Source organism: Geotrypetes seraphini, chromosome 8 (assembly GCF_902459505.1).
Source record: "Geotrypetes seraphini chromosome 8, aGeoSer1.1, whole genome shotgun sequence".
NCBI classification, from domain to species: Eukaryota; Metazoa; Chordata; class Amphibia; order Gymnophiona; family Dermophiidae; genus Geotrypetes; species Geotrypetes seraphini.
The window spans coordinates 155,573,690-155,589,239 of record NC_047091.1 but is presented as its reverse complement, the minus strand read 5'-3'; the positions used below and the strand labels follow the sequence as shown (position 1 = coordinate 155,589,239).

Sequence of the window (15,550 nt, the reverse complement as noted above, 5' to 3'; positions counted from 1 at the left end):
AATGCACATCTAGAAAATGTAAGGATTTAAAAGTCATCTCCACAATTTTTCTTATGAAAAGGAAGATAGATGACTTGGTTCACATGAAATGACACCCAACTTTTGGAGACAAGAAGGAACTATTTTAATTAAAACTCTTGCTTCTGTGAATGGTAGAAAGGAGTCACTGCTCAACAATGCTTATAATTCAGAAATTATTTGAGCCAATGAGATAGGCACCAGGAAAACTGTTCCGAGGGCGAGGTCCTTAAAGTCACTTCTTAGGGGCTCAAAGGGTGAGCTACCAAGAGCCTTCAACAGCAACCTGAAGACTGCTACCTGAACTTTTAAGAAAAGCAAAGCTGTGAGCAATCAATGCTACAAATGAAGAAATTTCCCTCTCCGCACACCATACTTCAAATACACACCAGACAATTGTATATACTGCAGAGGTGGTTTCCAAGCCTGAAGCAGCATGACAATTATGTCCGAATATCCCACAGCACCTCAAGTCCGACTGCTCAAGAGCTGTACCATAAGACAGAAGATCTTCCATGACCACCAGACCCTAAATCAGAAGGCCCCTCTTCTGTGGAAGGTACAGCAGTTGATCTTTCTTGAGACAGGTATCTATGTATCATAGTCTCCTGGGCCAATCTGGGGCTACCAGTCACTGAATCTGGGCGAGATGTGATCTTCTAACACACTCAATTTAACATTGAGAGTAGTAGAAACACATACAAAAGGTTCTCCCATAACCACAGCTGTAGCAAGTTGATCAGATTCTTGGAACCGATATTCTTCAACTGAAGAAGCGAGAAAAACTGGCACTGACTTTTGTTGCCATTTGGTCTAGAAATGGATGGTTCCAACAGCATGTTATGGGATCAAACACCACATGTGAGAGTTCCCATTTCCTGAATCAAAGGACAGTCAGCTGAGAAAGTCCACTTGGATGCTGTGAGGTGTGCAGAAAGAATGCATCTCTGTGAGGTTTGGAGAATTTCCAACTTGCAGCATAGCTATATCCATGATCCACAGGTTGGAGGTAATTCAGGCCCATTCCCTAACAAAGACAGTCAGCTACCAATCTGCCCCTGCAAGGAATGGACCATCATTAGGAGGAAAGAGAGGTGCCCAAGAATTAAGATCTTTGGTTGTTCCCCATTTCTGTTACTACAAAAGAGATGACAGGCATCCTTGAAAATGAGAATGCTGAAATGTTCCAAACCATCCCAGTCTGTCCTTTTTGTCTCACAAAGCTAGCATTGCATGAAGAGAACTATGTTGAGTTGACCATATCTTTAGGTAATCTCTGAGGGTTGGGACCTTTCAAAGTCCTTCACCAGTCTTTTCAGATCCTCTCCAAATCACAATTTGTTTCAAAAGGGTAGTCTACTGAGATCTTGGAAAAAGTCTCAGCCATAGGAGACATCTGGCTGATATGGACACTACCGTACCTCTTACACATATTCTAATGAGATCAAAGAACATCTGCCACATAAGCTAGACTAATTTTTAGATGAGCAGGGTCCACTGACTCCTTAAAGTCTTCTAAAGGAGCAATGCTCTCTCCCTGTTTATACCAACGCAGACAAGACCTAGACCCCAGGTGCTACATATCACCTCCTGAAAACCTAGAGCTGAAACATCAAACATATTTTTCAACAAGGAATCCAACTTGCACATCTTTAAATGCAGAACTTTTTTTCTACTGGTATGGTAGTCTTCTTGGTAACAACTGTTACTAAGGCTGTTCAAATTTTCCTTCTCCTCAGGTACTAAAGAGTAGATAGAGCTTGGACATTGCTCTTCTTACCCTTAGTCCAGCTTATGGAGTGTCCCATTCCACTGAAATAAGAGCCTGAATGGTTTGATTCCGAAAAACTGTTTGAGGACTTGCAGATTAACTCCAGAATGGGATCCCCTTTCAATGCTAGTTCCTGGTTCAGAAGAGTCTTAACTCAAGGCTTCAAAATATCCTGAAATCACTAATGAAAGATCTTCCCTTCTCCTACAGGGATCTTGCTTTCCTTCAAATGCTCCACTAAGGACCCAGGTCTGCATACTACAGACCCTCCATGAACTGAGACTATGGCTGTAATGTTTGATTGGGATTCTCAACCATCTAGCACTGCTGTTATACCCTTTGACGCAGAATTGGAAGTTGAGGGAAGAGTTCCTCCACCTTGAGCTACCTCAGAGTGCTTCATTAAAAAAAGGATTTATGTAAAGGGATTTTTTGGGAAAAAGGGACTCCTACTCCCAGAGATTCAGCAGCATTGTGATAAAGCATCGCATGCTTCTCAGGGACTTCCAATGATGGTAGGGGTATGGTTTGAGAACCTCCAAGCAATGAACGATGGCTGTGTCCTCTCCTATAGTAGCAGATAGATCAGGAATAGGAGCTCTTTCCAAACCTTCTACACAACAATTGTGGAACTGAATTGGAACAGATAAAATATCTCCTTCCTTACCAGACATAATTAAAGTGCTTGTTGCTGGCCTCCTCGATGATCTGCACCTGTGGAAGATCTACTGCTGCAACAGAAGACACACTGTCCTAGGAAGCTATGCCAGATACCACAAGGCATGCAGTGTTTAGCATACTCAAATGAGGCCTCCTGAATATGCATCCAGAATTTATTCCAGGCATTTACTAGAGAAACAGCTGCAGCCTATAAAACCACAAAGAAAAGAAAACGCTCACCTGCAACTGCAATTCTAATTCTACATAAATCTAATGGAACTGGCAGTGGTTTAAGGTTCTTTTCAATCTTTTTCTCTTTCAAAAGTCCAGGTACAGGAAGAAGCATGAGGAGAGGAGGAGCAGAAAAACTTAAGACTCCTGAGTCAACACCCCCACTCCATTCAAAAATTTCACACTTTTTTTTTTTGACTGGAGCTTAAACCTCAAAGAGGTACCCTCTCATTCAGCTGATCCCCAAGTTCTCCAACTTGGTCAGGAGCCGTTTCAGAAACTTTTCAGAAGCTATATGGTATGTCCATCAACATCTGTGGGAGGAAGAAAAATACCAAGGAGCTAAGGATGAATGATGCCCTTATAGCATAGAGCTCACAGCACTTATTCTCTGTTATCATCTGCTGGTTAACTGGCATAACCCATAGGTTATGGACTGGTGTAGTGAGGACACAGCATGTCCAACATTGCAAAAATGAAACCAGCAGGCTGTGGGATGCTGACCGAAGCATGGAATGAAACCAGTCTGCCAAATCTTCAGATTTCTAAAAGAACAAAGGAAAAAAAAAGACAAGATCCCACAGTCTGCCTATTAGCATTTACTCCAGTTTTGTAAAACTAATATTTTTCCCTAAAAAACCCACAAAACCCCCAAAACTGGTCTGCGTGACATTTGGAGCATTGAGATAAAGCATCAAATTACTGCGTCTCAATGGCCACGAATTTGGTCTTGGAGGATGAGATGTACAATGTCTGCATCTATGAGACAAACATGGTTTTTTTGTTACATAGAGTTTTTTGGACCCCAGTTCGTTTACATAGAGTAGATAGTTCCAAGTCTAATAGATGCTGGCATTGTCATCTTGAAGATGGGACTTTGGATCATTTACTATACTATTGTCCCTTGATACTGAAATTCTGGAGATCTATTTGGGATCAAGTTAATAATTTATTAGAAAATCCAGTGGCACTATCATTTGATACCATTTTATTTGGAACATCTATGAGGGCAAAAAGTCAAATTTTGGCAAAAAATAAACTTTTGTTTATAATGACGGGGGTTGCCATACAGCTTATTTTAAAGAATTAGAAAAATCAGGACAGATTAAATTATTTGTTCTGGTGGGAATCCCTATGTTATGTCTTTAAATTGGAAAAGTTCATGGCTATTCAGAAAGGATATTATAAAAAATTTATGGAAGTTTGGGAGCCATTAACTAAATATTGTAAGGATTTATTTATTTATATAAATGAGGACAACATACACATCCGGGGAGGGAGGAGGGGGTATATTTTGGCACTGATTAGGAGGTATGGATAGGTTGTTTACAGGTATTTTTATGATTTGTTGTTTATTTGGATAAAAGGGTGAGGGAAAATAATTCTTGTCATTATTTCTAATAAGTTTGTTGTGCTGTAATGTTAATATTTTATGTAAATGCATTATCTCTTGTGCACAATTGTAGTTTTAAAAATGAATAAAGAAGTTTTTAAAAAACCCTAATATTTTTCAATGTCATGTTGTTAAAAGTTGTGCCAGATTTATTTGTTTTAACAGACCTAGCAGATCTTTTCTCTCTGTACATCCTTCACCAGCAACACATTTTACTTCTGTAGCAAAAGGCTCTTTCAAATAACAATGCATGAAGTGCCAGCCTCCAATACCAAAATAATGTCCAAATGAAGCTTGACAGGTAGGACAATGTCTGTTGGAAGACCTTAAAAGTTAAGGCAAGCATTGCTTTCCTTAAAAAGAATACTCCTCTTTCTTCTCTCTCTTCTCTCACCTTTTTCTTATATTTTTAAATTTACTTAACCTTAATGAGCTTCATTTGTGAACACTGGTTTAATTTGGATATTCCATTCAGACTTGTATTTTTTAACTATTTAAATGCAGGGTTATATGAGAAATGGAGGGAGGGCAGAATAGATTTTGGATATTTTTGCTGGGAGTCCATAAGAGCCCAGGCCTCTTGCTGAGCAGATATACTTTTGCTTGACACTTTATGGGTAGGATGGGTTGGTTTAGAAGTTTGTGATTTTGATGTTGATTGATATTCCTGTGTATTGTTTCTCTTTTTGTATCTGCATTATCATGGAATAATAAAGAAATTGAAACTTTAAATTTTATTATTCTCTTGACATACTGCCAGTAGCCTGTAGGGCATCTAAGCAGTTTACATCCAAATAACATATACAAAATACCATAATCCCACATAACAATCAAATAAATTCAGACATCTGGAAGTAATAATAAAAAAAAAAATAAAAAAAATCAACAAACAAAATCCAAACAAAAGTAATGCAGACAAGTGACAGTAGGCTTAATGAATGTGCGGCTGGGAGCCGAATGACTGTAGGAACAGATGTGTTTTTAGTAGTCTTTTCTGAAATCTTAATTCATGGAGGGTGGGTGAATTTCTGAATTGGAGAGGGAGGTCATTCCATAACTTGGGGCTGACATAACGGAAAGCAGAGAGATTGGAAGAAGATCTTAGAAAGAGGGGGAGGGGAAGTGCCAATAGATTATTGTCAGCACTGTGTAATGAGTGGCAGGGATGATAGGGAATGATCAATTTATTAAGGTACGATGGTGCTGAATGGGACTGTGATTTGTACACTAGAGTTAGAATTCTGAAGGTGCTACAAGCTGATAGTGGAAGCCAATGTTCTTGCTTTAATAATGGAGTGATGTGATTGAAGCAGTGCGCTTAGTAGAGAAGTTTATGGGCCGCAGATTGAATAAGTTGTAGTCTTTTAAGTAAGGTTAGAGGTAGTCCTGTGTACAATTAAATGCAATAGTCGATCAGAGAAATTACAAGTGTGTGAATTACAGGTCAAAATGAGCATGTGAGAGAGTGGATTGTACTAATCTAATTCAATGAAGTGCAAAGAAAGCTGAGCAGAGAACGGCATTAATTTGAGGTTTAAAGCTAGGCTCGCTATCCCAGACAACCCCTACTGTTTCTGAGAATTTGAGAAGATGGCCATCAATGAGGTTGTACACTTATAGCCTGCTTATAGCCTAAGCAAGTAAGTTAAAAATACATAAACAGATACAGCTACATTGGCATTATACATTTTGGACACATGCTTTTATGGCATGGTTTCGCCTCTCCTCACCCTGGTCTGTATTTTTTTCTGAATCCCCATGTCTACAATACCTGCTACCACCCCTGAGGTGCCCTATACACTTTACATCTTTCTCACCGGTATACTGGGTTAGCAGTTTCAATGTATAGTCAAATCCCATCATAAGCTTGAAGCTCATTAGCTAAGTAAATCACTCCATAAGCAGGTTTCAAACAATTAACTTACCCAATCCTGCAGTTCCTTCTCCAAAGAATCCTTAACCTGACTCCCATCAGCCAACTGTTTCTCAAGACTAACAAGCTTTTCATCTCGTTCTTGTAATTCTTTGGCTACCTCAGATGCCTAACAAGGATTATGATGCAAAGTAAAATGAAACAGAATGGAGGAATAAAAATAACACTAATTTCAAGTGCAAAAGAAACTAAACATATCTGACGGAAAAATAAAACATCTTAGCCAAAAATCTAATGACAAACAGTAAGCCTAAGGTACAAAAAAAATAAAAACAAAAAAAATACACAAAACAAAACATAACCTTTACTTTGTTTTCTGTCTGTAAAGCATGAGATTTCTTAATTATGTAGTCTCAATATCTTGTTTAAAGGCAAAATTTCCAAGAACATAAAGGTTCACTTAAGTCATAGACATAAAATCAATTTCTAAATCGCATAACCGTTAACAGAAGATTAAATAATAAAACTACAATAGAATGAAAAGAGAAACCTAAAAGTTAGTGGTTAGTTGCACATAAATTTGGAGAACAAATAAGTTTTTTATTGTTTTCTAAAATGTAAATAAGAAATAGAGGCAATAGTAACTGTTTGAAATCCTTATCCCAAGTGGCTGCTTGATAAGAAAGAATGCGCTCATGATATTTTTAAAATTTACAGCCTGAAATGGGTGGGAATGTGAAAAGAGCATGTGTTTTACGAGAGAACCTTTGGGTCGAAATATGGAGAGAGTTAGCCAGATACTGCAGAACTTGACCTAAGGATACTCCATAGTAGATATAGCCCAATTTAAAGATGACACGTGCCTCTACTGGCAACCAGTGCAAATCCCGGTAGAAAGGGGTAATGTGGTCAAATTTCTTTAGGCCAAAAATGAGTCTGACTACAGCATCAGTAGTTCTTAATCCTGGGGGACCCCCAGCCAGTTGGGTTTTCAAAATATTCCTAATGAATATGAGAGAGGTTGGCATGCCTGCTACCTACTTTATAGGCAAATCTCGCCAAGTGCATGTCAAACATAGGCGCAGAAACATAGGCCAGGGATTTTGAAGGCCTACATTTCTGGCACTTATGTTTGACATGAATCATGTCTATTAATGACTAAGGTTGTTTCCAGCGTTAACCATGCCTACTTCGACCTTAAGTGTTCTAAGGTGCCTCTGTAGATGCGATCAAGGCACTGTTTTGGGAAGCGCCAGCGGGTGTTTACATTTCTAAAATCACTTGTTAATTGGTTTTTAATGTTAGATGGAGAAAGGGTACCTATTGCTGCCTAACTTAAGAGTGTCGTTAATAGAATTTGGCCCTAAGGGAATACATAAAAAGTCAAAAGACAGAGTGCAAATCCTCTACACTTCTACAGAGAGAAATATCATGCTCTAACAGATCAGTCATTTTAATGAAAATTGCTTAAATTAAACCATGAAATTAACATAAAAGTGAATTAACATAAAATGAAAAAGAAGCATGATGATACAAACCTTGCTACTCTGAGAGACCATCTCAGTTTCTACTTTCTTTATTTGCACCTCTGCTGCCTCAAGCTTCTCCTTAAGTGTCTGAAATTCCAATTTACCCTCAGAATTGGCTTTCTGTAGTGCATCAAGATTTGAAAGCTTTTCTTCAGTTGCCTTGATCTGAGCTGTAAATCTATCAATAACCTCTGTTTGCTCTTTGCACTTTACTTGCAATGCCTCTAGTTCCTTTACCTTTATTTCGCTCTCCTGCAATTTGTTCAAAGCGTCTTCCATTTCTATCAAGTGCTGCTCTTCTGCACTTTCCAGCTTGGATCTCAAGGCTTCTAGGGCTTTTTCTTTCCCTTCTGTGGCTTCTAAATGCTTACTCTTCAGAGCATCAATCTCTTTCAGTAGAGCAGATCTCTCAGTATCTTTGCTAATTTTTAAATTCTCTACTGCATTTTGGTGTTCTAACTTAAGCTTTTCCAACTGAGTCTTCGTCTCAAAGAATTCAGCAGTCTGGGCACCCATACCTTTACTGAAAGAGAATTTAAGTTCTTCCATTGCTTCTTGATGTGAAACAATAGCAGACTCTAGTTTTGACTTCCAAAGCTCTATCACATCTGCATTCTCCTTGCTGGCATGGTCCAGCTTGCTTTTCAAAGTTTCATTATCTTTAGAAATCTTTTCCATACTAGTTCTCATCGTATTGACTTCTTTTTTATGAGCCTCTTCAGTATTTTCTAAACTTCCTTTCAGTTTGTTTATCTCATTCTGGTGCTCCTGGTTTGCTAATGCAATCTGTTCTTGCAAACATGTAATTTCTTTCAATAGTGAAAGAGATGTGTCCACATCTCCAACTGGTTTAGCAGACTCTAGTCTCTGCTGAAGCTCTGCAACTTCCTTTTCCCGTAGACTTAGGTGTTTTTCTAGCTCCATGATGCGAGATTTCTCAGAAACTGTTGCCACCTAAGATCAACATCATTTTAAAAAGAAAATGTTTATACTTCATTCATGAATTCTGTGTACAGAGAAAAACAAAATGAGCATATAGGTTACTAGGGAAAAATCTTCAAATCACTGAATTAAACCTGTGTAGATAATTCATTATCAGCTTTCTGGAGTCAACACCACGACAGGCCAAAGTCTGAAAGAATTTACAAATATGTGAATCCTCCTCAAATTTTTTTTTCCTGCGATACACAAGAATATTACTGGACAAAGAAATAAATTTCAAGATTATTAGTTGCAGTACATGTAGGCTTCCAATGGGATCGGATAGCACTACAGAAATTTAATTCCAATATTAACATCTGATGCAATATCAATTTAAAAACTATGTATGAAAAAATATTGATCCTAAAATAGACATTATTTCCAAAATCAGTGTCTGCACTGGAAATCATTTACAATCGAATTTATTAAGTCTTTTTTTTTTGTCCTCTTGAAACAGAGGGGGAAATATAAAGTAAATTAAGATGTAAGTATTCATTGAAAGCAATATGCTTTAATTAAATTAAAAAACTTGATCCTCCTTTAAATTTAATGGCACTATAAAATGTTACTATTCAGTGTGAAAAGCAGTTATCTAATGTTCAATATTACCAGTTGCATCAACTTCAAAATAAATCACACATGCCATGATTACAATATATGCTACTAGTATATATACAAACTGAGGATAGCTTTCACTAAACTAGCAGCAAAGTATACAGGTAGTTTTCTAACAGTGTAACTCAAGTAAGTTTTCAAAGAGAAACCTATTATAAGGCATGCAAAACAAATGCAATCCATTTCTGTTAAACCATCTTTTAAAAGAATATATGTTAGTAAATGCAACCATGATTATTTCAGACATCTACTTTCTACTCATTATCATGACTGCAGCAAGTACATAGAAAAATGCCAGAATTGCACAACTGAACACTAGAAATAAGACATTACAGATCCACTTATTTGGAAAGATTAGGTTCTTACCTTGCTAATCTTCGCTCTTGTAAATCCACTCTCTATTCCTGAACAACCAGGTAGTCAATCCCATCTCGCAAGATCTCTTGTAGGAAGCTTCATTTGCATAATTTTGCTCCTCCTCTCTTACCTCTAGACTGCCCTCCTCTTTCCAGGGTGTGACAAAGCAGACAGCAATCCCTGAAGGGGACATAGAAGATGAAGGGGTACGGGGAAACTCCCCCAGAAACAAATCTGATCTGCTCATATCAATAGCATAAGTTGTCAATTACCATCTATAGATCATGCTGAATATACTTTAATCTAATTTAAATCACACTTGGGGATTCTCAGAATGCCACCCTGATAACATAATACAGTGTGGCAGCACTCCTCACTGAGTTGCACATAACTTGAAACGCGTTGGTAGGGACCAGTGCAACAACATTGCAAAGTTAAGTTATAGATTGCTTGCATTATGAGAACCAAAATAATGAATGAAATGAAATAGATTCAATAGAAATAATATAGAACACAAAACTAAACTAAAAAATTGTTATACATCACGATAGAATTCACACGATTTGGTGGAGTCAGTGAGGAGTGCTGCCACATTCTGAGAATCCCCAAGTGTGATTTAAATTAAAGCATATTCAGTATTATCTATAGATGGTAATTGACAACTTATGATTTTGAGATTGATTGTCTGCCAAACCTTTGATTGCAAATCAATAACAAACATAACAAACAATCCAAACAGTTTTATGGAAACAGAATACACAATGAAACAAGGAGATACAGCCTGCACTAAGGCCCAGATTCTGTATAGGACCTACACCCACCCAAAATAATCCCAATTCTGTAACCAACGTCCATGTTACAGACACCAGTAACAGAACTGGGTTATTGTAGACGCGGCCCTGCCGTGAAAAGTATAGCAGTTGTGGCTGCCAGTCCCCCCACCTCCCCGAATGAACATGGCAGGAGGGAGCCAAACCCCTCTTGTCTGAAGACTGCCCATCCCCCTGTGTAGATCGTGGCAGGAGGGAGTCCATTCCCTCTTGCCTGAAAACCACCCACCCACCGACCCACATAGATTGTGGCAGGAGAGAGCCCATCCTCTCCTGCCCAAAGACCGCCCCACCCGCCACGTAGATTGCAGAAGGAGGGAGCCCAATCCCTCCTGCCTGAACACCGCCCACCCCCCCACGAAGTTTGCCAGCAGGAGGATGCCTGATCCCTCCTACTGGACTCTCCCAACGAAACCCCCCACTCCTTCCCAAAGAATACCGGCAGGAGAGAGCCCAATCCCTCATGCCGGACCCCCCCCAATGAAACTCCCTACCCATCCCCGAATTGCCATCAGGAGGGGGCCCAATCCCTCCTGCCAGATGCCCCAATGAACCCCACCTCTCCGGACCCCCCCCAATGAAACCCCCCAACCCCCCTCCTCCTCACCTTGAAAGTTGGCTGGCTGGGTCTTTCCACTGTCCGGCAGGCAGGCCCAGCTCCGTCAAAATGAGGGTGGCCACCCCTCTCCGGCCCATCCCACAGGAGCCTAAGGCCTTATTGGCCCAGGCGCCTAAGGCCACTCCTATGGCCAATGGCCTATGTACCTAAGGCCCCGCCCTAGTTTTGTAAACTGCACAGATCTTTACTGTTATGCGGTATAGAAGAAGGCTTTTATGTTATGTTATCTTTATATTTCTAAAATGCTTTAATTTTCAATATTAATTGTAATTATAATTTAAATATAAAGCCTATCATACCTCATAAATACACTATAAAAATGTAAAAATATATACATCGAGAACCCCTACAATCAAACAACTTTACAGTGGTCACTGTGCCATCATTACTTGCAATTTATCCATTATCCAGCTCATATCACCAGTTCATCAAATCAGACTACTATTGCAGTCCTTCTTCCTAATAATGTAGTTGAGTCCTTAAGGATCCAAGATGATCTGTGTTCACCCAAAAAATCTAATCAAAGTCCCGTGCCTTCCTTGTAGAATAATACACAGTCTATCCTGACACAGAGTTGTGTTTCACTGTAAAGTGTCTTCAGGAGCTACATCTGGAAGAAGCTCCCAATTCTCTCTTGTAGTTTATCTTATTTTTCAGCCACAGTTACCCGGGGGGAGAAGGGGAGGGTTCGGTTCTCCTTTATTGAATCTGCTACTCCATACCTGATCTTACTTCAGAAACAACTTGATGAACTGATGATATGAGCTGGATAATGGATAAACTGCTATCATCTTCATGATGTCCGGATGGCCTGGAAAACAAGACGACTGAGGCTTTGTACTACTCATAAAAGCATTGCACTGCTGAAGCATGAGGAGTCTCTAGTTTTAATTCCTAGAGAGACTCCAGAATCATCCCCATCAGTGCTGACAGTTTAAACCAGGGGTGGCCAAATGGTCGATCGCGATTGACCAGTAGATCGCAAAGGCAACGCGAGTTGATCGTGTTGCCTTTGTGATCTTTTTCTCCCTGCTGCTTCCCCAAGCCAGGCCTGGCGCGTACAAGCGCCGGACTTACAAAACTTCACCTCCGACGTCATTGAGAGCAGGGCAGGGCATTCAGCAGCTTCTTGCACTAAAAACCGCTATCGTGGTTTAGTAAAAGGAGAGGGGCTATATTTGTCTATTTTTGTATAGTTGTTACTGAGATGACATTGCATATTTTAAAGTCATCTGCCTTGACCTCTGATAAAAACCCCAAATACAAATGATCATTAACATTTTCTCTGCGTAAAGTGTGCTTTGTGGTTTTTTTTTATTTTATTGTTGGTAGATCATTTTGACTTGGTCATTATAAAAGTAGCTCGCAAGCCAAAATGTGTGGGCACCCCTAGTTTAAACAGTCAACGCACAGTGGGATCCCACCCTAGAGCTGAAGAATTCTCCAGATCTGGGTCCTGCAGGTCTGGAACCGCAGCATTGTCATCCACCGTGGAAGTACCTGTCAAGGAAACTAAAGGCATAAAAACATCATCCAGATTATCAGAATAATCTGCAGGCAGACTGTTCCCTGGCTCTTCTGCTAAAAGCCTGCGCTTAGAGGGGGAGAAACCTCCAGCGCTAACAGGGCCGAAATAAATTCAGGGGTTGATCCTTGCCTCTGAGGGGCAGAGGACTCCTCTGCACCCTATTTTGAACTTTTACAGGATTGTGGCACCAAATCAAGGCTGCATTTTGCCAGGGATGCACCAGCGCTGTTTCTCGGCTCCATGTTAGACTTTTTGGATGGCCCTCAGATGGACCATACACCAGAACCCCCCGACGAGGCAGGGGGGCCCAAAGAAGATGCTACCACTCCCTTCACGTGCCATGCAGCATGTGGAACACAGATGCTCCTCCGAAAGCCATATGCTGCAAACAGAGCATGAATCCAAAGTATTCTTCTCTGAGGAGTCCATCCCTCCTGTTTTCTTACAAAAAAACAAGGTGTTTTGAGGCTTTAAATTCAAATCAGGAAAATCCAAGATGGCTGCAATGGGATTGATTTTAGCATTAAAAACGGCCCAGTAAACTCACATCAAAAAATAAAAAATAGTGACTTTGGGGTTTTAGGGGGTGGGGACCTAGGACTAACCTCTAAACCACCCAAAACTTAAATTTGGAGACCCTCCAAAATCGATTTCACAGCCTGTTGTATGTTGGGAGTTGCAAGATGGAAGCTTACAGGGAGATCCTCTGCCTCAAGAAGCCCAGAACCTGGACTCCAGTATCTTCTGACTGCATTCTCGGGCCTAACACACCAGACGAAGACCTCCATTCTTCCCAGAACCCATGCATGTTAATGGGTGGATGAACGCAGTTGGCCCCGATCCTGGATACACTGCCATGGAGTCATGCAGCCTGCACTCAAACCCACTAGCAGACAAACCTGGGGTAAGCTATGCTCCTAAGGGACTGGTCCCCCGAACACCCAAACTGAGAAAGCAGACTGTCCAGGTAGGTGTACTGCAAAGCAGTCAACCCCATGGAGGCAGACTTTGCCCCTTAAATTCTGCAATCTCCCGCAGCCAGAGCTGTCCCCCCAAGGGGATCCTCTGCAGCACAAATAAGATTTCACATAAAGAAAAATAAACACGAGCAGAAAAGACTAGCTCCTACTATCTCACTTGTAGGAAGACAACTAGAAATTGGAGCAGCAAATTTATGCAAATGAAGCATTCTGAAAGAGATCTCGCAAGATGGGATTAACTACCCAGTTCTTCAGGAATAGAGTGGAATTGTACAAGAACATGAACTGCTCTATGCTCATATAGAAAAAGGAACCATTGTCATTAGCTGGACCAGAAAAGGCAGGAAATGACAAAAGTTAGGCATTAAACCTTGTACCAGAGGCAACAAGGCCTGAGCAATAACCCATTATTAAATAATAAAAGCTAAGATTAAAGGATAAGACATGCTGTACACATCTGCAGTCTTAATATATTACAAATTTTCTATTTGTGTGGTTTTGGTTTATAATTTCATGTGTTTTATCATGCATATGAGAAAACAGGAGTCACATTCTGAACAGTGCAAAGTAATGCAACGATCTCTGGAGTACACAGATGTAAAAAGCATGTTCTACCACAGCAATCTGTGAAAATTCATCAACCAGGCATGGGATCTATACAGGATACTTACCTTTACAGAACTGGGGCTTGATTTACCCTGAAAACAACAGAATGCATAAACAGCAGCACTAAAAAATGTTTCCTATTGCCTGGATCTTCATTAAAGCAAAAAATGTGGCTGTGGGGGAACAACTACACTTCTCCCTCCTTATTCGCGGTTTCAGCATTCACGGTTTCGATTATTCACGGTTTTTAGCTTGCTGGCTCCTCCCCCCATATTACATCAGCTTGCACAGAGAAATTGCTGATTCCAAGTGCTTACAGAGAAAATTGCTGATTCCCAGCACTTTCTTCACCGTGTTTTGCCTCTCCTTCAGAAACAGGCCAGGTCTCCCACCATGTTATTCGTGGTTTCACCATATTCACGATGGTTTTTAATAGAAACAGCAAATAACATATAAAAAAGTTATTCGCGTTTTTTCAGTATTTGCGGTTCTGTTAATCCCCTAACACAACGAATACGAAGGGAGAAGTGTATAGAATTTAAGCTACAATTACCTCTGCTGGGAATATTATCATTTAATATGAACGCATTCTGTGTGACTTTACTCAAGGAGGCTCTTCCTGTTTTGTTTTGTTTGTGAAAAACTCTTTAGAGGGGGCTTCATATTTTAATTCTATAATATGCAAACTAGTACAAGTTTATAAAAATCTACCAATATGTCTTCATATTTCATGAAAGCCTGTGAGGTCCTATGGTAAGGTAGAGCTAAAAACTACCTAAGCAAAATGTAATATAGTGGCTGGTTTTGCAGTGAAATTCACTCTGGCCCTGATTCTTGTAGGGATGCTGAAAGTTAGGGAGTGGTAGGTGTCCTGCCACCCCCACCTAATTGATTTAATTGTCAATAAACGACGTGGTAATTGACTGTGTAGCTGCCTGCAGAACAAGCCTCTTTAAAGCTGTATTTAACCTCTAAAAAAAAAAAAATAAATAAAAATTATTCTCTCTCTGATAATTTAAAAATTTCTGATTTTACTTATATCCCAACCTTATTGTTTTACCCTTCCCCCTCCAACTCTCTTCTCCTCTATCTAGGAAACAAAATATTGTAACTTTTTTCCCTAATGTTCTTTCCCAATCCTATCCAGTTTTGTCCGTATTGTCAGATAAGAAAGCACTGTTTTTTAACTTAAAATAACAATTATATTAATTTTCTTTTTTTTAATGTTTTTACCCCAATTGTATTTTCTTATGTAATTCGCTTAGAAATGTTAAGCGAACCATCAAATTTAAATAAACTTGAAACTTGATGTCTTGTCTACAAAGGTGCTTATGGTCAAAGTAGGCGTGGCTTGTGCAGAAGTGACCATAGGTGCCATTAGGAGCTCCTGTGAATGTGATTCTCATATAAAGTAGGTGCCAGAAATGTAGGCCAGTAAAACCCTGGCCTACATTTCCAGTATCTACTTTACACGCAGACTCAATTCTGTGACCGGCACCGGTTGCAGAATCTGGCCTTCTGTGTCTAAAAAGGAGGTGACAAACTCATCTGTTGCAACC

The 15,550-nt window shown here is 39.8% G+C and overlaps 1 protein-coding gene across 7 annotated transcripts in view; it reads right to left on the bottom strand.

The window, feature by feature from the left end:
• The window catches only part of CLIP1 (CAP-Gly domain containing linker protein 1), a 188,891-nt gene that overhangs the window by 105,235 nt on the left and 68,106 nt on the right, over positions 1-15,550 (bottom strand). For 6 of the 7 annotated variants that reach the window (XM_033954228.1, XM_033954230.1, XM_033954232.1 and 3 more), the window contains 2 exons: positions 7,485-8,429; positions 5,999-6,115 (listed from right to left, as the gene is read on the bottom strand). In XM_033954228.1, the coding sequence (XP_033810119.1) occupies positions 5,999-6,115; positions 7,485-8,429 (1,062 nt within the window). Of the gene's footprint in view, positions 1-5,998; positions 6,116-7,484; positions 8,430-14,056; positions 14,084-15,550 lie in introns of all 7 variants that reach the window. The other variant, XM_033954231.1, reaches the window with a different exon arrangement.